The sequence below is a fragment of the Rhinoderma darwinii genome, chromosome 8 (genome assembly GCF_050947455.1).
Source record: "Rhinoderma darwinii isolate aRhiDar2 chromosome 8, aRhiDar2.hap1, whole genome shotgun sequence".
Taxonomy (NCBI): Eukaryota; Metazoa; Chordata; class Amphibia; order Anura; family Rhinodermatidae; genus Rhinoderma; species Rhinoderma darwinii.
The window spans coordinates 9203188-9226136 of record NC_134694.1 but is presented as its reverse complement, the minus strand read 5'-3'; the positions used below and the strand labels follow the sequence as shown (position 1 = coordinate 9226136).

At 43.8% G+C, this 22949-nt stretch overlaps 2 protein-coding genes and 1 long non-coding RNA gene across 6 annotated transcripts; 1 reads left to right on the top strand and 2 right to left on the bottom strand.

The window, feature by feature from the left end:
* Positions 1-455: 455 nt before the first annotated feature.
* LOC142659142 (organic solute transporter subunit alpha-like) lies at positions 456-4793 on the bottom strand. The gene is made up of 7 exons (XM_075834951.1): positions 4056-4793; positions 3342-3493; positions 3003-3076; positions 2502-2657; positions 2106-2217; positions 1507-1759; positions 456-1079 (listed from the first exon to the last, which is right to left on the bottom strand). Exons 1-7 carry the CDS (start codon positions 4120-4122, stop codon positions 625-627), a joined length of 1269 nt encoding a protein of 422 aa, XP_075691066.1. The 5' UTR covers positions 4123-4793; the 3' UTR covers positions 456-624.
* LOC142659143 (uncharacterized) lies at positions 2995-15184 on the top strand. 2 transcript variants are annotated; one of them, XR_012850277.1, is made up of 6 exons: positions 2995-3102; positions 4221-4329; positions 4448-4532; positions 12359-12387; positions 13543-13603; positions 14779-15184. It is a non-coding gene; the product is annotated as an uncharacterized LOC142659143 (long non-coding RNA). The 2 variants fall into 2 exon arrangements; XR_012850278.1 differs by lacking the exons at positions 2995-3102; positions 4221-4329; positions 4448-4532; positions 12359-12387 and adding an exon at positions 12425-12666.
* PORCN (porcupine O-acyltransferase) lies at positions 13350-22133 on the bottom strand. Of its 3 annotated transcripts, XM_075834948.1 has the most exons (15): positions 22026-22133; positions 21747-21920; positions 20851-21043; positions 20706-20749; positions 20430-20611; positions 19854-19984; positions 19139-19156; positions 18304-18318; positions 17620-17745; positions 17374-17474; positions 17059-17135; positions 16531-16594; positions 16106-16191; positions 15887-15997; positions 13350-15688 (listed from the first exon to the last, which is right to left on the bottom strand). In XM_075834948.1, exons 2-15 carry the CDS (start codon positions 21880-21882, stop codon positions 15587-15589), a joined length of 1386 nt encoding a protein of 461 aa, XP_075691063.1. In that variant the 5' UTR covers positions 21883-21920; positions 22026-22133; the 3' UTR covers positions 13350-15586. The 3 variants fall into 3 exon arrangements, with proteins under 3 accessions (XP_075691063.1, XP_075691064.1, XP_075691065.1); XM_075834949.1 differs by lacking the exon at positions 19139-19156; XM_075834950.1 differs by lacking the exons at positions 18304-18318; positions 19139-19156.
* Between the last annotated feature and the right edge of the window lie 816 nt (positions 22134-22949).

The following is a 22949-nucleotide window of genomic DNA, read 5'->3' as shown; positions in this document are numbered from 1 at the left end:
GTGTGTATATAAGGGAGGAGAGGGGAGTGTAATACATAGCTGCCAGATGTGGACCCCCACTGTATGGGTGGTCCGTTTACTGCATTATCTTTACCACTTTGCACAGATGAAAAAAAACATTTGCCAATAGAGATGGTAAAAGTAATTAAATAAGTTTTCCCATCAGGGACACATGACCTATCCACAGGATATGTCAGATAGATGCGGGTCCCACCCCTGGAACCTGCACCTATCTCTAGAACGGGCCCACCCTAAACCCTGTTCTACCTCTGTGCTCCGGCTGATTCGTGATTTCCGACCATGAAGAAGGAAACTGCGTAGCTCGCAGAGCTACGTTTTTCCATAAGTCCCATAGAACTGAATGGTAGTTACGGAAACAGCGTAGCTCAGCGACCATATAACCAGTGGTCGGGAAAAAGTTAGAACAGGAAAGTTAGAAATGTCTATCTGACATTTATGACATATCCTGTGGATGTCATAAATGTCCCTGATGGGGAAAACCCCCTTAAGATGCCATGAATAACATAAAAAAACTCATTTAAAGCTGTGGCCACCAACTAACTTCTCTTAAGGGGATAAAGACTTAGCAGTCCTGTCTAGCCCTCAGTCCATAGGGATTGGCTGTCAAACAACCGTTACGTCATTAATACCAATATAATTTATCTGTGCTTGTACTTGCAATCCCCCCTTGGACGGTGGTGCTGGTACTTCATTGGCCTCTGTAGAAGTCAAGGGCAAGTTTCCCATTTCTATACCTATGCCCCGGGACGGTAGTTTGGCCGTACTTTGTCGGGGCAGAACCATGCCGCTCGCCTGCAGGAAGTCGTACTTGTCAAGTGGTGCATGTTCAATGTGGCAGAGAGTCTCTTCTCCCTCACTCATGTAACCCACGTTGGTGCCCACCCCATCCTCCTCGGTAAAGCTGCACGTGTCCGGCAGGGTGGTCTGAGAGGACTTGTTCTGCATCTCCTCCCGAGTCATGGAGTGATTTTCTGTACATGGCTCCACCCTCCGGAAACAATAACGGGCAAACAGACTGATGAAAAACATCTCCAAAGTAACAGAATAATTGTAGATGGCTGTGGAGAGGGAATAAATATAGTGTCCGTGTTCAGCTGGATATATTTGTTAAGTGACGTTATTATATTGACCATCTCCTATTGTCCATTTTCCGATTCCATTTTTCAAATGATGTAGCCCACACCTCTAATTAATCTGATATGTTATGATTTTAATATTATTGGTTAACCATTCACTAGAAAGATGTACGACCAAGGGTGAATGTGGAACACCCCTTTAAGTGTTACATTTTTTTTTTATAGAAGCAATTCAATTCTATTCTATTCTGTGATCCCACCCTATAACCGTATCATGGCACTGTGTAGAATGTCACCAGCTAAGTCCTCTGTGCCACCTAAAAGCTAAACTAGTCCTGAATAGTGGTCTACTGTCTGACAATGTGCCAGCTTCTATCTTCTCTATGTAGGATTGTAATATGGCACTTACTCTGAGAGCGCGTCTCCACCGTGAAGGGCGGTACACAAGGAATGGCTCCCAGGGCTGCCATGGTCTCTAGGATCCCGTTCTGCAGTCCACACAGGACCAGCACCAGAGTGATGCAGATGAACTTGGATCTTGGGCTGTAACCCTCCAGGGATTTCTTTGTGGCTTTGTAGAACAGCAGATAGCCATAGAATGAGAGGAAGGTGGACAGGCTGATGATGATGTTGATGTAGGAGTTGGGATTGGTGTAATCCACCTGAAAGTCAGCAAACAGGCCTGAACACATCCTGCCGACCGGTGGACATCTAGAACTACAGCAGTCCCCCTACATTTTGGGATTAATATCTTGGCTTTAGCCTTTATTATGAATTCTAGGGATGGACTGTATTAACTTTTATTTTTTTTCTAGACTTTGTATTTAAAATGTCATGTCCAGCGTGGGGCCAAAGAGGGCGCTGCATGACACACGGATTCTCTATTTTGTGTCCTAGCAGTCCCTGTGTGATACAATGACCCTTAGGTCCTGTACTATTCAGTTAGTAATGTGGCCACTAGAGGTGCTGTGATAATGTAGTCAAAGCCCACCATGTTTTTATACTCACATCCCCATAGTCATACTTCTCATCAGTCCATAAAATGAGGCCCATGAAAAACAGAAGGGTCCGAACAGCGGACAGCTGGTACACGGCAATATTCATCCACCGCAGATTACTCCTGAGACAGAAAGAATTACAGCCTGAAACGTTATGTAACTGTCACCATCCTATCATGGAGGCATTTACATCCAGGAAAGGGTTAAGAAGTGTTTTAGAAAGACAGGACAATGGAGAACCACAACCCCCAACATGACCCTTACGCTCACCATTTCTGTATACTCTAAAAGACTGTCAGGACACGTAACCATCCCTTAACCCATTCCCACATGGCTGCAAGCCAATTAGATGGTGAATGATCAAAAAGGGCACCCATGGGTACATGACGCAATAAAATGTACCCACCTGTTCACAACAATGTTGGGGAAACAGCAGCAACAGCAGCAAGGTGGTGGGTTGGGGGGGACAGTCTGACCCCCGAGTTCTTCTAACATATTTGCTTTACCGCCAAAGAAATCTGTTATCAGGTCCAAGAACTTCCAAAGTGTTATGGAGTGGTATCTTCAAACAAACAAGAATGGTAATGAAGATGCCAGGTCCACATAAGCATCATATTAGCAGACAAGCTTAGACTGCAGCATAGGGCAGGACATAGCGGTTCTAGGAGGTTTTTCTAGGAGACCGGGATCATGGTTTTTATTTGTGTGAATGTGATTTTTTTTTTACATTTAAAATGATCAACATCTCGCTGGTGAGATTCAATTCTGCATAACCACCACCTAGTTTGAACCATAAAACACACCACTAGGGGGCGGTGGTCTTCTATGGGTATCTAGGAATGACACTGCTTTTCTTCAAGGTGTATTTACTCACAGATAAGATTCTTCCCCCAGGTCACAGACTTACATGGAAGCCACAAAGTTACAGATGGCGGAAGAGCGGGGGATGTACATTCCTATAATGGACGAGACACAGAATACCTGGACGAGGGGAAAAAAAAGCAAATGTAAGTTAACCCATAAACTGCCGAGCTCCGCACCACTACACTACACTACACTCCTCTACACAGAAGCTTCAGCGTCAACGTCACTAGTCTGACAAAGGTCTTCTTGTGGGCGCACTGAATCAGTTATGGGGGAGTATCTCCTGAAATAATCTGCCATCCTGAAGATGCATTAACCTCTCTTCTCCCAGAGCATATTGACATATTTTTAACTACAGCTTTGAACAGTTCTTGATTCTCACCGGATAAACTCCCAGAATCCACAGGTAAAGGCAGGTTCTTCGTGTGCTCCGAATATTCCTCAGGAAAAATCCCATCTCCTCCAGGAATAAAGCCAGCTGAACGCATCCGACCAGTACCGGAATGAGGAATATCCACAGCTCCTTCTTTATCACTAATGACAGAAATAAACGCTCAGTACAGCTGGGCACAACACTGCTACAGCAGGGGGCAAACTGGCATCATGAATGAGGCCATGCCAGCTGACACACTAGACATAGACATTAGAGGAAAGTCTGCCAGCTCAGGAATGCCCACTCATTTAGCCAACACTGCCAAGAACTTATCCAACTGTTTCATCCTAAAAAATGGCGCCCTAGACAAATTAAATGAGAATACGCCGTTTATCCTGTTTTGCTTTTGAAATTGAACAGTCCTCTGGTTGTCTTTATAGCTATGAATACCAAACTAGTGTCAGACTATTAGGGTATGTTCACACGGCCTATTTTCGGCCGTTTTGAAAAAATGCTCTGAAAAACAACTTGAATTTTTAAATCGGCGTCCAAAATCAGCCTGGAGAACGAGCTGATTTTGGAGACCGATTCAGCTTCAGATTTTTCAGCCCCAACTTAATCCAGTGTGAACATATCCATAGGGCCCCAGTCTATGATGACCCTGTTGGGCATCAGTTTTTAGGCCTATATATATCAAAGCTTATGTATAATAATCCATACTACCTTGGAAAAACTCTGATGACAGGGGGAAACTCCCCCCGTCCAAGGAACAGTTGGACCCCTTCATCATGGTGAGCTCCCGTCCTTCCTGTTATTCTTCCCAGCCATCCATCTTTTCTGGGCGGCTTCTCCCTCGTTCCTGAGACATCCTCTTCCTCTTCTTTCCAGGATCCAGTCTGAGGATGCTCCCAATCTCTGGGCATTAATCATTAATAGAGTCTGGTGCGGGCGTCCAGGTAACTGACTGAAGTCCACAGGTGACATCTACCTGGAGCAGGTAAGATTTACGCCCCCTTTTCCATTCATCATTATTGTATCACTGTATTGTGTGATTTAAAGATTGTGATGGGACCCTAAATCAGGTTACCCTAACCATTTACTGTCGTTTTTGACAGGTCCTATGAAAGCTACGATGGTCAATCTACCATAAGTGTTGACTGGGAATAACAAATACTACTGTACTAATATATATACGATTCCGTAAGTCAATACATAACTCTGTAACATGTTTGCTTATGTTTCCACTGACTCCTGGAATGACTTCAGCGTGACCGCGTTTACTACACCCATTAGGTTATTGTTTTATGACTGCGATGTTATTGCTGTAGAGTATAGGAAGGTGTGTTTTATGTTTATTAGTGTCTGAAAATGCATCAAACCATGCAAAGAAATCTGCAATTCACACAAAGCTAAAAATTGGATATATAGATTCACGTCCACCATTGGAATGGGCTTCCTGGGAAAAGCCGCCTTTAATTTTTCCATAAGTCTCATATAAAAAGCCTTATAGTTGACATGAAAAATATACTTTTTAAAATTTTTCTTAATTGGATATTCTTTTTTTTCATCTTTTAAATTTGTATTGAATGTTTTAACAAAGACATATACATCAATACAAAAGGGCAACCGTAAACCTAAACGGCTGACCTCCAACAAAGGAGGAAAACAAATAATCTGGAAAAGAAAGATCAGAAAGGAAAGAATGAGGAGGGGAAGGAAAGGAAAAGAGATCCATAGAGATATCTCGTACACATTCAATAGAGTTCTGGGTCCAAGGTTCCCAAAAATCAACAAAGGAAGAATATCCGTTTTGTCTTAAATAAAAAAGACGTTCATGAATACAATGCGTTGACACCATGGTTATCAGTTCAGTACAATGCTCTAGCCCACTGGTCAAGTGTGTAAGTTTCACTAAGATCCCTTTCCCAATTCAGAAAATGAGCTCGCTTGACAATCCCCACATCCCCGTTCAGGATATCATACATTTTTCTGGTATGGTTCAAGTCCCCTATGTTAGGATCAGATAAATGTTTACTAATAACTTCAGGTAAATGAATTACTTTAATGGGGAAAGATGCCAACCATGTCTTAATCTGGATATACTTGTAGACATCCCTGTCAGGAACACCAAACCTGGAGACCAAATCCGTGAATGACCTGAGAGAATCCCCATGAAACAAATCCGAGAGACTATGCAGTCCCTCACTAGTCCAACCTTTAATACTCAAATTTGGTATCATGAGTTCCAAAGCATCTATAGGGATTTGGACCGGATCACCCTTGCCAAAGTTAGAGGAAGCTGAAAGGAGGGAGAGCCAACCTTGAAGAGAGGCCTTTACAGTAGGATTCTTCGGAAGGGGAAGTAAAGGATTCACAGCGTAGGCCAACAAAATACTACGAAGAGAAGTACTCCCAAATATATGTTGTTCAATTGAAGGCCAAGCAGAAGCTAAAGGAGGAGATATCCAAGCTCCTAATTGTTTAATCAACAATGCTTTGGGGTACTTCATTATATTAGGAACCCCCAACCCTCCTCTACAACGATGCACCATAAGAACTGAAGCTGCTATTCTGGGTTTCTTACTTCCCCATAAAAATAATCTAAGTTGAGATTTAAATTTTATGAGTAACGGAGAGGGAATAGGATCCGTTAGCGTGCGAAGAAAATATATTTTCGGGAGAATAAACATCTTGTAGCAAACATTACGTCCTAGCCAGGATGGTTCATGTTTGGAGATATTTTAAAGCTCATCTTGAAGGATTGACAAGAGGGGCAGAAGGTTAAGTTTAGGGAGCTTGGAGATAATATAACTAAGGCGAACCCCCAAATAGGGAACAGAACCCGATTCCCACTGGAAAGGAAGTTCGGTTTGGATAATTCTCTTCAGAGCATACCTAACATTCAAGCCCAGTATCTGGGACTTAGAGGCATTAATCTTATAATAAGAAACCCGACCAAAACTAGAAATAACATTAGACACTTCTCTCAGTGATGTCAAAGGGTCAGTAAGTGTCAATATAACGTCATCAGCAAACAAACCCAACTTAAGTTGCCGGAACCCTACCGGAATACCTTTTAATATACATGTTTGACCCTATAGATTCTGCAAGAGGTGCCATTACCAATGTAAACAACAGAGGTGAAAGCGGGCACCCCTGACGAGTCCCATTAGTAAGTAGAAAGGGGGTAGAAAGAGTGCCATATGTAAGAACTCTAGCCGAAGGACATGTATACAAAGCTTGTATAGCCCGTAGAATGTTTCCTGCAAACCCAAATTTACCCAAAGTGGAAAAGGCAAACCCCCAATGAATCCTGTCGAACGCCTTCTCTGCATCAGGGTAAGGATGAGAGAAGGCGTCCCACCCTGTCCAGAAGATTGATAATCTGTCTTGTCCCATCTGGGGCCTGTCTCCCCTTGGTGAAACCAACCTGATCGGAATGTACTATCGTAGGAAGAATATGAATCAAACGGGAAGCCAAAAGTTTGGCGTATAATTTAGTGCCACAGTTGAGAAGAGATATGGGTCTAAAGTTGACTGGAGTATCGGAAGGCTTGCCTGGCTTAGGGATAGTTACAATAGTAGCCTGAAGCATCTCATGGGGAAGTTCTCCAGAGGACATAGCAAGGTTGAAGACATTAGCTAAATGGGGAGTAAGAATAGGAGCGAAGGATCTATAGTATTCATTGGAAAAACCGTCAGGATCCGAGCTTTTTGGATTTAGTCAATCCAATAATTTTGGAGACTTCAAGTTTGGTAAGAGGGGCATTCAAGAGTTTCAATTGATCCTCAGATGGAGATGGAAGATCTATGGACCCCAAAAAACGGTTTATATCTTGGTCAAGGGGCTGGGGGATGGTATGGTCGTTAGTCAAATTATACAATTCAGAGTAAAAGGAACTAAATTGATCCGCAATATCTTGAGGGTTAAAGAGGCTCTGTCACCAGATTTTGCAACCCCTATCTGCTATTGCAGCAGATCGGCGCTGCAATGTAGATTACAGTAACGTTTTTATTTTTAAAAAACGAGCATTTTTGGCCAAGTTATGACCATTTTTGTAGTTATGCAAATGAGGCTTGCAAAAGTCCAAGTGGGTGTGTTTAAAAGTAAAAGTCCAAGTGGGTGTGTATTATGTGCGTACATCGGGGCGTTTTTAATACTTTCACTAGCTGGGCGCTCTGATGAGAAGTAACATCCTCTTCTCTTCAGAACGCCCAGCTTGTGACAGTGCAGATCTGTGACGTCACTCACAGGTCCTGCATCGTGACGGCCACATCGGCACCAGAGGCTACAGTTGATTCTGCAGCAGCATCAGCGTTTGCAGGTAAGTCGATCTTACCTGCAAACGCTGATGCTGCTGCAGAATCAACTGTAGCCTCTGGTGCCGATGTGGCCGTCATGATGCAGGACCTGTGAGTGACGTCACAGATCTGCACTGCCAGAAGCTGGGCGTTCTGAAGAGAAGAGGATGTTACTTCTCATCAGAGCGCCCAGCTAGTAAAAGTATTAAAAACGCCCCGATGTACGCACCTAATACACGCCCACTTGGACTTTTACTTTTAAACACACCCACTTGGACTTTTGCAAGCCTCATTTGCATAATTACAAAAATGGTCATAACTTGGCCAAAAATGCTCGTTTTTTAAAAATAAAAACGTTACTGTAATCTACATTGCAGCGCCTATCTGCTGCAATAGCAGATAGGGGTTGCAAAATCTGGTGACAGAGCCTCTTTAAGTTTTGCCCCAGTATCCTGTGAAACTAAATATGGTATTTTCGACTTCAGCTGGTGATGCTTAATTCTACGTGCCATCAACCTACTCGCTTTATTATACGAAGTATAATAGATCATACGTAGAGAAGTCATCTTTCTATCGTAGTCAATTTACGCCTTAAGGACATGAGACCATCATGTATATGTGGCGACTTATCGTGTTGCAATTGCACTTCTAAAGACCGCAGTTGTGTGAGAAGGGAATCTAAATCCGAACGTTTCTGCTTCATATACCGGGCCCCTTGTTGAATCATTAACCCCCTAATAACTGCCTTATGGGCGTTCCATAGAGTAAATGGGTTCATCTCCGAGGAACCATTTAGTACAAAGTATTCCTTCAAACGTTCAGTTATAACATCTCTATATTTGGGGATACTCATGAGAAATGTATTATTACGCCACGAGGGAGATGGAGAAGGAGCTTGGGATAGGGAAATGTAAAGGTAAATGGGATCGTGATCCGACCAGGTTGTTTGACCAATCTGATGACTTGACGTTCTGAAGGGACCCCCCTATCCACCAAAAACAAATCTATTCTGGAGAAAGTTCTGTGTCCAGTGGAATAAAAGGTAAACTCTCTAGAGGAATTTAAGCATCTAAAAGAATCGTACAAATTTTCCTTATGAATCCAAGAGGAGAGAGTAGGCAGAGATCTCCTGTCTTGGTTATTGGTGTCCCAAGCGGCATCCGGAATAATGTTAAAATCACCGCACATAATAATTTTACCTGTAGCAATCTTGCGAATCTTTCGCATGGTTTTGTTTAGAAAACTAATTTGTGAGGCATTTGGAGCATAGACATTAGCTATAGTAACAAGACAGGTATTGAGGAGTCCCACCAAGACAAGAAATCTCCCCCTCACATCAGACACACAATCCTGTAATTGAAAAGAGGCAGAATCCCTCAACGCTATCAATACCCCGGCAATTTTTTTTTAACAGCGTTAGCCATATGGATAACGGGGAATTTCTGGTGAATTTTGGGCAATTGGATTTGAGGGAAATGGATCTCCTGTAAGCCAAGGACGTCTGTATTAGAGGACAATGCATCTCTCCATACAGAAGCTCTTTTGAATTGGGAGTTTAACCCCTCTACATTTAAGGAGGTTATTTTAATTGCCATAGCAATGAGAACATAAAAGCTTTGTCACACCTATGGACACTTGGCTATTATTTTTGAAGTTACAGGCAGCTCCTTCACTGCTCCTTTGTCCCCATGACAACACTTGCGGTTCTTTGTTCTTGCTCCTCTGTGTTCTCACATCTTGCATGGATCCAAATCTGAGCCTCTGTAGTGGAAATTATGTGTGTGCATGTGTGATTGAGACACACAATGTCCCTATGACAACACAGAATGGGCAGAGCAGAGATCAGGAACTGTTGTCATCATGAGGATGCTGCATGCTTCTGGCAAAGAGGGGAATCTACTATGGAAAAGCCTGGATCAGAGTAAATCTTTGTGTCTATGGCCGGCTTAAAGGTGGCGTGAGAACTGCATAAACTGCATGTAATAGAAAAAAAAACAACATAAAAATGGCATGATATTTGTGAGTGCCCTTTAACCCGTTAACGACCGGCGTATAGTGTTTTTACGTCGGCCGTTCAGGGTGGTTCTTCTGAAGTGTCGGCTTTTCACGTCGGCACTTCAGAAGAACTTTCCCCGAATCGTGCGGGGTGCTGCTGAAGCCCGTGCTGTTAGTAACAGCCTCGGGCTTCAGGGCAATGATTGGAGACCACTAGCAGTTGTCTCCGATCATATTTAACCCTTAGATGTGGTGCTGAATAGCGGGCGCCGCATCTGAGTGATTTTAGAGGGAGGGGGCTCCCTCTCTCATCCCACTGGCATCCCCACGTGCATCGCGGGGTGCCGATGGGTTCTATGGCAGCCTGGGGGCCTTTACACTGACCGGCAATAATACCGAAGTATTGCAGTGTATTATAATAGCGATCAGAAGTCTGCACAGTAAAGTCCCCCAGTAGGACTAAAAACAAAGTTAAAAAAAAAAGTTACATAAAGTTTGAAATAAATAAATGTCCCAAGTAAAAAAAAAAACCTTTTTCCCCTTACAAAATACTTTATGAAAAAAAGTAAAAAGTTATAGCTCTTTGACTGCGACGATGGAAAAACTTAAATAATTGCTCGGTCATTAAGGTTTAAAATACCTTCGGTATTAAGGGGTTAAAGCCTTTATTAGGCCATAGTTATAAACAGCCACATATTTTAAATTTTATTTTTTTGGCCCAAACCCGGTTCAGGTCCATCTCCGTACTAGGGAAAAATGGTGGAAAACGTGTCACGTAATCACTGGCATGCGGCCCCTATAATGTTTTTTTAGTCACTGCACAGATGTGTTGCTGTGTTTAGTTCAAGTTTCCCAATATTCTGTTATTTGAGGGTTATTAAAAAAAAAAAAAAAAAAAGACAAAACAGCCATTATAAGAACCAACGTGTAATGTGTGATGATAAATATATTCATTTATTATAAAAACGAACCCAGTGGTGTGACTAGCTGCATCCAGACATGCAGGGGTTAAAGGAGGGAGTGAGGGTGACTGGGAGGTTCAGGGGACGGGTCCTCTCTGTGCCTGGGTCAGCACATCTCGCCCTGAATATGCAGAATCTCTACCCAGTTCTGGAATCTGCCCCTTCTCTCGGGCACTATGGGGGCATTCAGGGAATAAATGTGGGTGGTGCCAGGGTTTGTGTGTTCAGTACACAGAGACCCGCACGCTCGATCATAGCAACCCAGCCACTGGGGCAAGATGCCAGAGGGAAAAGGTAAGTCGTGCTGGGTGACCGGGACCAGGGGGACACTGCAGACCCCAGATCTGTAGCAGAACACAGACAGACCAACCTAATGGGAAGCTAAATCTATCAAGTCTGGGGGACCCAGTTATAGGCAGCGACATACAAAGAAAGGGGACCCCTTCACTGTTACAGCAAACCTTGGGAGCCCCTTCACTGATAGATATGTAAAAGTTGGGGACTTTCACAAAATAGTTACTTTAATTATTGTATACTCCCTTAATAGACTCCACAATAAAAGAAAGGGAATTTAAGGGACTCAATTACAAAGGGCTACATCAAAATGGTACCATTTAACTAAATAACTTTGCCAAAATTGGGAAGCGACATTATTTCGTGACAGGTCGTAACATTATAATTTGAGGTTCCTATTTACAGATGTCATTACAATGTGGAGACCCCTTCATAGACTATTACATTACATTTTGGGGTCACTGTGAAAACCTGTCAGTAAACTCCCTCCCCACTAATTATAAGTCATCACCAGATCTTTATGATCTTCTGAGAAAGCAATATGGTCATCGTGAGGATGGTCACCCAGCTTTCCTAGAGTTCTGCATGGCAATTCTGCCAAAGTAAATGGAAAGCACAATGATATGGGAAGAGGCGTAAGTATTAGGCCCCATGCACACGACCGTAAAAATTCTCCGTAATTGCGGACCGTAATACGGACCCATTGGCTTCTATTGGCTGCGGACACCTTTCCGTATCGATACAGATAGGTGTCCGTGCTGTAGAAGTGTACCGCAAAAGATAGGACATGTCCTCTCTTTTACTTTTTACCGGCCGTGCTCCCATACTTTGTTTCGGAGAACGGGCCGAAAATGCGGGCTGCGGCCAGCAATCTCGGGCCGTGATTACGGCCACGGCCGTGTGCATGAGGCCTAAGGGTATGTTCACACGCAGAGTCAAAAACGTCTCAAAACACGGAGCTGTTTTCAAGAGAAAACAGCTCCTGATTTTCAGACATTTTTTCGTGCCACTCGCGATTTTCGCTGCGTTTTTTACAGCCGTTTTTGTCCTGCACTTCTTTTTCGCGGCCGTTTTTTTACGCGTAAAAAAACGCAGCGAAAAACGCTCTGTCGAAACAGAACGCAGTTTTTCCATTGAAATCAATAGGCAGATGTTTGGAGGCGTTCTGCTTCCGTTTTTTCGTCCGTTTTTGGCCCGAAAATAGGCCATGTGAACAAACCCTTACTATGTAATAGGACAGGTTTTCTATTTAGCATGCTAGGAAAGCAAGGTGACAACTACTGAGCGCTGTAATGGCAGCCATATTGGTCTTTTACTCTAATTTCCCTGATGGGGGTTTGTAGCAACTTGACAGAGGAGGACAATGTTTTTGGGGGATTTTAGGTGTATATGCTGTTTATAATGCTGGAATGATGACTCATATATTTAGTTGTGAAAATTCCTCAAATTTAGTTTAATTGTTTTCACCCACAGGCGACAAGTCGGATAGAAATCTTTACAAGGTAAGAGGCAGGTTCATACCATGAGGGAAATGTGGAGTATTTGCACCTAGCAACCAATCAGATTCCACCTTTCATTTTTCAAAGGCCTTTTGTAAAACGAAAGCAGCAACCTGATAAGTTGCTATGGGCAACTATTCCACCTTTCCTCTATCTTCTGTGCCGCCAGCAAACTTTCCCGGCTTTTGTAAGGCCCCATGCACACAACCGTAAAAATCGTCCGTAATTATTTTCCGCAATTAAGGACCCATTTATATACGGGACCCGTTTATTTACAGCAAGGTAAGCAAAGCAAAGCAAGGTCCGGGCTGTAGAAGTGTACCGCATAAAGTACAACATGTCCTATCTTTTGCGATTTACGGGCCATGCTCCCATACTTTGTATGGGAGCACAGGCCGAGAATGCGGGCTGCCGGCCATGCGCGCAATCGCGGCCCGTGTTTACGGGCACGGCCATGTGCATGAGGACTAAGAATAATTTTAGTTATTTTTCTGGATGTCATTGGTGTTCACTCTAGGGGAGAATTTAAAGTAGTCGGAAAAGAAAAAATGGTGGCAAATTTATCAAACGGCACGCATTAATATTTTGGTGTCGCTTACTAGCTAGTTTATACGTTTTGTTTTTTTTTATTTCTTGCGCTGCCTCAGGGTTGCATATACATACACCAATATTTTGAGACAAAAATGGAAGTTCAAACAATTATTGGGGCAGATTTATCAAAATGTCCACATGTAGCGTAAACACAGTGGAATTTTCGACTGGATTTTCTGTGTGAAAAATTCTGCGTTTGCGCTACGTGTGGACGTACCTTAAGAGGAAAACTGGCCTAGTTGCTCGTAGCAACCAATCAGAGCTCAGCTTTCATTTTTCCAGATCCATTTAAGAAATAAAAGCTGAGCTGTGATTGGTTGCTATGGGCAACAAGGACCGTTTTACTGTTAGTTTGGATAAATGAGGCCCACTGGTTTTGCAGGTTAAAAAATCCCCATTATCCTTTAATATTTACATCGCGAAATGAGAATATAAAAATAAATAAGTGAGGGGTCGGGGTCGCTTCATCTTCTCAGTTGGGAATCTCGCCTGTCAGTCTTTTATGGCGACGTTCTCAGAAGTTTTCATCTCCTCCGTGACTCTTTCCACCTTTTTTTCTCTCCCCAGAATCTCCCAGAACACAGGCACCGGGTGCAGGAGAAAAAAACACATGTTAAGAAGCAAAGAGGTAACAAAGTAAAAACATTTAGCAATTAGTAAACATTTATGAAAAAACTTTATCGAGTTGTCATCATTATGAAAGGGGCGGAGTGTGTGGGAGGAGCTATAGTCTATCCAAAAAATGACTGGTGTGTTCGTGCAAATTAAGTAACTATACGCAAGCGATATATGGATGGCGGATGCGACACGCTGCCCTTCTTAAAACAATAAAGAGATTCGAAGGCAATATTAATACGGAATTAAAAACCGGTTCAGAAACACGAGTGGGCGCTTTTCTGACTGGTGGCGATTGCCTGTTTTATGCTAGACGTGGTTTCTGCCCTGGTTTTATTTCCCCGCTTCCACATTGTACCCATTGCACACGACCATTTTCCATCTGTGTCTGTTTTTTAACCCCTTAACCACTCGCCTATTTTGGCCAAGGAGCAAGCAATTTTTTACTCCTCGCTTTCAGCTTTTTTTTATATATCCATGTAGCTGTAAAAGGGCTTGTTTGATTGCGGGACAAGTTGTATTTTTCAATGGCACCATTTTGGGTACGTATAATTTATCGATTAGCTTTTATTATTTTTTGCAGAATATACTGAAAAAAACCAGAAATCCTGCTACTGTTTTTTGTGTGGTAAAAATATGCTGTTGCTAATGTCAAACCTGCAGGCTTTTGTCGAGGGTTGCCTGGTAACGCATTGGCACCCCTCGATCACATTGCAGAGTGCCAATAGACTGAACCTTCTTCCTCTGTCAAACACCTTAGATGCCGCAGTTGCTTTTGACAGGAGCATCTAAGGCGTTAATCGGGAGTGATCAGAAGTTTCTGTCAATCTCCGCCAAGCTCCCGCTGTGGTTCGCATGGTGTACCTGTACGGCTTGGTGTCTTAACACGTCTTGTGGCGTTGTCATATGGACTTTGTGCATATCCAAATCACCATCCACACAAATATCTACATCTTCACTGGATTTGATTAGCAGCAGTTGTGTGTGAATATTGATGTGGATGGTGATTAAAAAAACCTTTCCACACATACGCTAAAGGGCATATTAGACATTTCCACTAGAATGGGCAAGAGCAGAACTAATAATGTGCGCCTCTCTTTCTGTGGTCTGCCATGATTTCGCTTGGTATGCTCCTTTATGTACACATTTTAGTAATATCTGACCTGCACCCTCTTCTCCCTCCTCAAGGACAGCCGCCGAGAGCGAAGCAGTAATTTCCAGGCCTTTGTGCGAATGGCACTGGAGACGCTGCTGGGTTCATGTCGTAGAAAACGTGGGATCCACCACACGTCCGCAGAGCACGTGCAGCCAAGCAAAACCTTAATGTCCTGGCACCGGCACAGTCTTCCAGTCAGACCCTTTCTATTGGTGCGAGCCGACCGAGGGGTCAGAGCATGAGAATGATACCAAGTGCGTGCGTGTGATTTACAACCTGCCTTACCATAGTGTGTGAATAAGTACCTGGCAGTGACCTATGAGTCGTGAGCCTATGACCCCTCCAGAATGGATGCATAGGGGAGGGCACATACGTGTAATAGAGTTTTCCTGTCCATTTATGATGTTGCGTGGCTTCTGGAATAAAGAACTTGCTGGAATGGTGCCCGCGTCATAAAACTTTATGGGTCATATACATGAAAACACGATCCTTACAAAACAACTTTATTAGCAGAATGGGGGCAGATAGAGCGATCGTGACCTTTTCTTCCAGACTCTACTTTTAGCAAAGGAGACTTCCAGCCCATATCACCACAGGAAATATATGATAAGGTGGCAACAGACAGTCTGTACGGTACATAGCGCCAGCTGTTCCTAGCAATGTACACCAGGAGGTGGCATTTGGTTTAGGCAGGATGCCCATTTAAGCCCTTAGTCACTTATGTACCAGCCGTAAACGCTCCAGCTCTCCCTCGTCTGCCCAGAAACACTGAATGGCAGAATTTGGTCACACCGCGATAGGTGGAGAAGGATGGCACTGAGTCTTGTAGATGTCTTCCTTTCAGCCAATCAAGCGATAAAACACCCAGTAGCCAAATGTGAGCCAATGGCCAGCCCAACTCAGTTCGGACCACTTGTTAATGGTATGTGCCATCCCATAACCCTGAATAATGACAATATAGTATGTTTAGTTATCACGTTCAATAAATGTTTCTCCCCAATGCCTGCCATTAAGGGGTTGACTCTTGGTTAAAACTTTCAAATCTCAAATTTCAAAGAATTTCATTAAAAAAAAAGCGACCCCTAGTGGCCAACTTACTAAGAAAATTATTTTTAAAACGTTATTCAAGCACTGCTTTACCTCTTCCTCGCTGGTATCGTCTAAATCTGTATCAAATAAAGACCCCAGGTACGTCAGCTGAAATATAGCCATGATCACGAATAGAGTATTGAGGAGATTCACAAGGACACCCTGTTAATGGAGAGGAGAAAAACAAACAAACAAAAACGGAGCTGGTTATAATCTTTACTGGTTACATAAAATCCGTGTTAATGACAGTTTAAATGCTTTTATCTTTACCTTTTTGTTGCGGTGGGCACAGGACGGAGAACATTTTTTGGACAATACGCAGGCACTGAAAACTTCAGCGAGTCTCTTTCGGAGCACTGATATAGAAGAGAAGCGTATGGTCAAATTAGGGCGGTATAAAATAGAGTTTCAAATATTAGTTCGGAGGATATGTCTGCGAGGGTAGGTCCTCTGGAGCGGTCCTTGAACACAAATGCTCCTACCAAAATGTGGGCCACTTCCCAAGACCTGCTAGATCAACCCATACCGGGCCACAATGGGGGCAGCATATATTTACTAAGGCGAGTTATTCGTTCCGGACACACTGTAAACAGGTGACTGCACAACGGGACATGAAGGGTCGTAGTAAAGTAGGGGACGGTCATAGAGATTTGATTTATTTTCACCCCTGGGTCTTAAAGAGACATAAGACTTACCATGTTCTACATACGTTATAAAACCTAGAGATAACAACACGGCCGCCAGGTGGAAGCTGAGACCCTGGGAGAACACACAAAAAAACATGTATTTAACCCATACAGCCATTACATATCTAAAATTACTTCATACCGTCTCATATCGCATGTTCCGTGGGCCGTTTATATACTTAAGCACCTTACACTGTTTTCCATATGTTTCTGATGTGCACATTTTTACAGCCCAGGGCCGCAGCATGATTCTGGTACAGAAATCAAGGATCTACTAAACAGCGCCTCTCCTATTAATAGGCTGTGTTTGGTGTTGCAGCTCCGCTTACTTACATGGGGACGAGCTACAATACCAGGCAGACTATAGATAACAGTGGCACTATTTTTGGAAAAAGTGTAGTTCCTTATTCTCATCTCGGACAACCCCCTTTAGGGCTTCCTGGATGTGTAAAGACACCAAAGGTCTAAATACATATGACAAAATCTTATGAAAACAGATAGAATTTCAAATGGAAAGCCTCCATATAGGACACTCACATGTAGTAAAGCACTGGCAGCATACGTTACGATGATGGCGTGAAAAGTGCCCATCTTTAGAGCGTTCTTGAATACATCTGTTGAAGATTTAGGACGGTTAGTAAATGATGGAGGGGGGGGGGGGGGATCTAATCAAGTCATGTTTAAGGACGGGTCTGTGGGTCTTGTGTTAAAACTTCCCTGCGGGAACGTGAATGTACGTCTTGTAGGGGATGAAATAGGGTTATGGATTTTGGAGCCCCTTTACAGGAAGAGAGCAGAGCAAAAGCTTCCCCTTAAGGCAGGAATATCCTTCCGGCATCCTTGTGTCCTTACATGTATGTAGCCATCGAGACATAGGCAGGTTCCAGTTTGTCACCACATCCACCATTGAGCGGGGAATTTCCACTTTGAGCGGGCGAGAAACTGAGAGATCCCTGAGGGAAAACAAGGGAGTAGTTTACGCAACGGTCATCGAATTCTGGCCGGGGCCGGACGATCACAGGGACAGGTTTTGGCCACAGAGGTAAAAAGAAGGGAGATTGAGAAAAAAGGTCAATCCGAGGCCCCTCCTGTACTTACCAGTTCACGTGATCTTTCTCCTCTGTGAATCCAGCGCCGGATAAGACGGTGGTCACCTCAGATAAGAACCCTACAAAATAATTACTGAAATGGAAGGATGACGTGTTCTCGTAGGCCCGCAGCCACCTGAAGAAAACAACCAAATATCAGAATAGAGAAAGAGGAATAGGGACCAATCCCAACCAGGGACACATCTTCACAGAATTGACAGATTTTGTGCTCCCAATATTTGCGGTTACAGTGTGGTTTCCATGTTGTAGCAGCTTGTGGGTATTATCTCCATGACACACTTTTTCCCACAGCCACACATGTGCCAGACTCCACCCACTTCTCTTATTTCCCTGGCCTACACAGGTGGTTACGGTCATGTGACAGCTAAGGCTCTGTTCACACCTGCACTACGGGTTACGTTATGCTGATCCATCGGAAACCAACTGCGCCCGTCAGAACCGGTCATTGACTTTAATGGGTTTGGTTGGGTTTACGTAATTTTGCCAGACAAAATAGCGCAGTTTTGTTTGACAAAAACCCGTAGAATCTGAGGAGACTCCTAATGGAGCGTTCGATGCAGTTGTGAACAGGGCCTAAGCCAACAATTCATAACAGATATATCTACAGTGGATTTGTCCCCTTCATATAATAAAATAGTCAAGAAGCAATAGAAGACAAAAAGATGCCACTTACCGAACCACAAGGCCCCTGCCGCAGAGAGAAGTAGAGATAAAGATAATTGAAAATGACAATAAATAAGACAAAGACGCGAAGAGGACAATGTGGATGATCAGGGACGGGGTTATAGTCGGAGGGGTGTAAGGTATAATGGTGGGAGCAGACGGGTAAGGCCATGGACAGATAATTATATGGGGTGGGGGCTAAAACAATAGAAGACTTGTTACTGTGTCTGTGACCGGATAAGAAAAGCACAGCGAGACTAAATCAATACAAAGAGTCTCATAATGTGCAAATTCAATATAATATACCCAGCGTGTTTATTCGTCACCATTATTAAGATCTCTGCTTGCTGGGTACATTCATTGTTTTCATGCAGCGGCCCAAAACCCATCCTAATCAAGTCCATCAGACATAGGTGCAGGGCGTGTTACAGTGTATCAGAGTTCTATATGTAACAAACCCTGCACCAGTGTTAGCAGGACACAATCATCACAGGTTTTCTAACTTTAATGTCAGCAATAAGTGTTCTCATTCACTAACAGCAAGCAGAGCTCTTCATCATGGTGAGAAATTGAAACCCAAAGCTCCTTTTTTGCGGTGCCTTTTTCCAGGACTTAATGACCTATTAATATCAAAGTCCCGGAAGACCCCTTTAACTGTGACTTATCAGGAGATGGAGCTCCCCTTTAAAATGAATTCGTAACTACCTGATGGGGTATCTTCGTAATAACGAATGTGCCTCTTTGTATTGGTGCGCACAATTCGGAGGATTTATCTAAACCACTATTGTTTGCTAGGGGAGATGGAGCAGGAGATGTCAGATGGATCTGTGAGGGCAGAGGACTACCTGGCTTTGCGTTTCTTACTGGAGGATCCGTGAAAGCATAAGAGAAAAGGAAGAATAAAGAAAAGTTCACGGTTAGACCTCCTCTATATGCCGCAACACCCAGACCATCCCCCACACGCCTACCAAAAAGCACTTAGATCAGTACGCTTCAGGTCAGTAGAACCGCAGGGGGGCTCCGGGTCTTGCAGCTGTAACATGGATACCAAAATGCGCAATATTACGGTTGTGTAAACCGGTTCTTACTAGTAGCGCATCCACTGCTTTGGCGTGTTCCAGCCATACCATTGCAACTACCAGTTGGCTCTACTAAATTTTTGTACAATGGAAATACTTTAAGCTTCAATTTATTTTTTTTGCATTTTTTTTTAAGATCTCTGCTTTTTGTCAGTGAATTGTTTTTTTTGTTTTTTTTACATCCTGAGACTGAAAACCTGCCCTGACCTAGTCCCGCTGACAGAGCTACATGGCTCGTTGCAGTGTATCAGAGTTCTCTCTTGTTGCAAGGCCCACACCTGTATCAACAGACGGTTTCAGCATTTGGCTTTATAGAAGAATGTCTCCATTCAATGGCAGCAAGCAGACATTTTGAAAATGGTGAAGAATTAAAACACAAAGTATATTAGAAAGTTGCAAAAAGTTTTATTCTGCATGGATTGAGCTTCATTTACATAAAACCAGATCATCTTTTTGCTATTTCAGCTTAGTGTATACTCACTTTCTCAGCAGTCGGTCTCCATAGATGGGGATGAAGTAAGGGAAGAGATAGGGCGAAATACACGTGGACACCAGGAGGCAGACTATGCAGAGGATCAAACTGCGGCCCACCCGCCGGAACCAGCTGAAAGTCTGGAAGAGAAGAGAGAATAAGGCTGAAACAGAAGGAGGCGGCAGGAAGGGGAGAGCGGGGGAGATGCTGCCAAAAATATGGTGGGGGGCCCAAATTCCAAGCAAATTCCTGCAGCCACCACAGGGCAAATGAGGCATTACATGATCCACTTTTAAATCAATGGGCATTTAACAAAACGTATTGGACGCTAGGAATGCGCCAGATCTCTGCTCCGGCTAAGAGGGTAATACCCATAATTACCATTATTAGATGGTGGCATCATTAGCAATACAAATTCTGCTTTGCGGGACTATACGATCCCTATTGTTTTTCCTGTACGCACATTAATCATGGCCTGGGACAGAATCGTCTTCTCATTTATCTCACTGCATCGCCATTATATCCTTCATCCTACGCTCCTTGTCCGCCCTTCACCGTACCCGCGCTCCCTGCTATTATCCTCACCAACTTCCGTCCGTTGACCGATTCCTGGTAACTGGTGAAACTAATCCAAGGGCCAAAGATGACGGTACCCACAAAGTAGACGTATCCCATGAACTCCACCGGAGATGGAATGGAGCGCACAACGCCCCGATCCACATCGAAGCCCAAAGACACGGCTTTCATGGCCACGATCATTTGTGCACCTGCGTAGACATGGCGGGAAAAGGAAGAAAAAAGGTTCATCCCAAAGGAATAGAGAGTCTTCACCACGAAATCAATAGACCATACGGTACCAACCTCTCATCTTGTGCCAACTGACTGTGTCCACCATGTGCATCTCCCTGGGAGAAGGAGACAAAGGAGTCACAAAGGGTTAATAGTCGCATAGTCATGTGATACGTGTGCAGTGTGGCGCTATGATGGCAGCTCAACGGGCGCTCACCCCATCAGGAGATATATGAGGATAGTGATGGACAGCAGGACCCCCCGATGCGGAGAGTGTCGGCACAAGAAGAGCACCAGGTAACACAGCAGGCTCAGGAGGACAACCCAAATCATCTGCAGCTGAAAGAAGTGATAGAGGCAGAAGAAGCCGCCGGCGATGGTGAAGAGGTGCTTCACATGGGAGGGGAGGCCTGCGGACACCAGAGGGGAAACAACGTCAGACCGGTGATGTGTCGTGATTAGAATACAGCGTGAAAGTTTGAGTGGCACCATCCAGCGGGCGACCGGCGGCGCCACTTCACATAGAAAAAACGTACAGATACTCAAAGTAATGACAATCACCGTATAATGAAAAGTTCTGCAACTGTTTAACCCCTTCCCACCGCGGCCCGTTTAGTTTTTTTTCCTCCCCGTCTTCCAAGAGCCACAGCTTTTGTATTTTGCCGTCAGCCGTATGAGGGCTTTTTTCTTTGCGGGACGATTGTAGTTTTTAACGGCACCGTTTAATTTACCGAGAAACTGTTAGGCTGGATTCACACGAGCACATTAACGTCCGAAAAGGACGGACCGTATTTCGGCCGCAAGTCACGGACCGAATACAGTGCAGGGAGCCGGGCTCCTAGCATCATAGTTATGTACGACGCTGTGTCTAGAAGTACGTGGCTGCGCCAATTGTTTATATACATGGCGACATACGGATGCGCGTGATAAAATCGCAATATCACGCCGCAACTAATGATAGTGAATGTAGTTGTGTTGCAACCTGCAAGTTACTGCGACCGCGGCACGACAAACCTGCTGGATTTAATTGCGACCACATTCACTATCAATAGTTGCGATCCTGTAACACGCGGCCACAAGTCGCCTAAATGTCATCCTGTATTATGATCTTACCAAACCTCCATAGCACCCGGCAGCCCAGACACATGAGGAGCAGCACCCAGATCTGCTCCAGCCCTTGCAGAGCGGTGGGAATGACGCAGCCATGAAGAAGTTGTTCATAAAATTGACTGCGGCTGAAGGCGGCCATGTCTGGTCCTGAGAATCCAGGGCTTCAACGGTCCCGACCTGTAGACAAAAGAAAAGAAGATTCCATCATCTTACATAGAGACGTATATGTGGTAATCATAGTTATAGGTACATGGCATGGGAATAATAATTGGGGCTCATTACCCAGCGGCGCCCTCCTCCTCCCTGCTGCTTTATTCCATTCCTGCCTCCATTCTCTCCTGGGTAAGGGGGACGCTCTTACCAATAGTGCTCAAAAGGAACAAATAAGAACTGAGTATAGAGAAAACCCACCAATCACAGCTCAGGACTGGATCCCACAACCCAATCAAAGTACAGAAAAAACGAACCAATGACACCACAGGATATGAGAAGACAGACCAATCACATGCTGAGAGACGAATAACTATGCTTGTCACAGACCAAAGCAGCAGCGATTGACCAATCACAGGACAGGACCCGACAGCTGGGCCAATCAAAAAGCAGGAAGTCAGTAACGTTCCAAGTGTCCAATCTGTCAAACAATTGACGTGAATGGCAGATATATTGACCAATGAGATAGAGGAAGAGGCGGGATTAAGTGAGATAGCTATATAAGCATTAAAATTACATTTTCGATACTTGGGATTCCTGTATTATAGATTGTGAAGAGCTAAAAGTAAATGAAGTCTAAAATTCAACGTGCGAGGTGATTCTTATGATGCTGCTTTTTCCATTACTATGTACTCTACTGCCATCTAGTGGCATAAATAAATTACTACATAAAGGCCCCAGACCTTTGCTGCCACCTAGCGTTATAACTAAACTATTACAAAAATCTCCATTCCTACGTAAATCTCTGCTGCCACCTAGTGTCATGATTAAATTACTACATATAACGCCTAGATCTTTACTGCCACCTAGTGTTAAAACTAAATTACTACATAAATCTCCATTCCTACGTAAATCTCTGCTGCCACCTAGTGTCATTATTAAATTACTACATATAACGCCTAGTCTTTACTGCCACCTAGTGTTATAACTAAATTACTACATAAATCTCCATTCCTACGTAAATCTCTGCTGCCACCTAGTGTCATGATTACATTA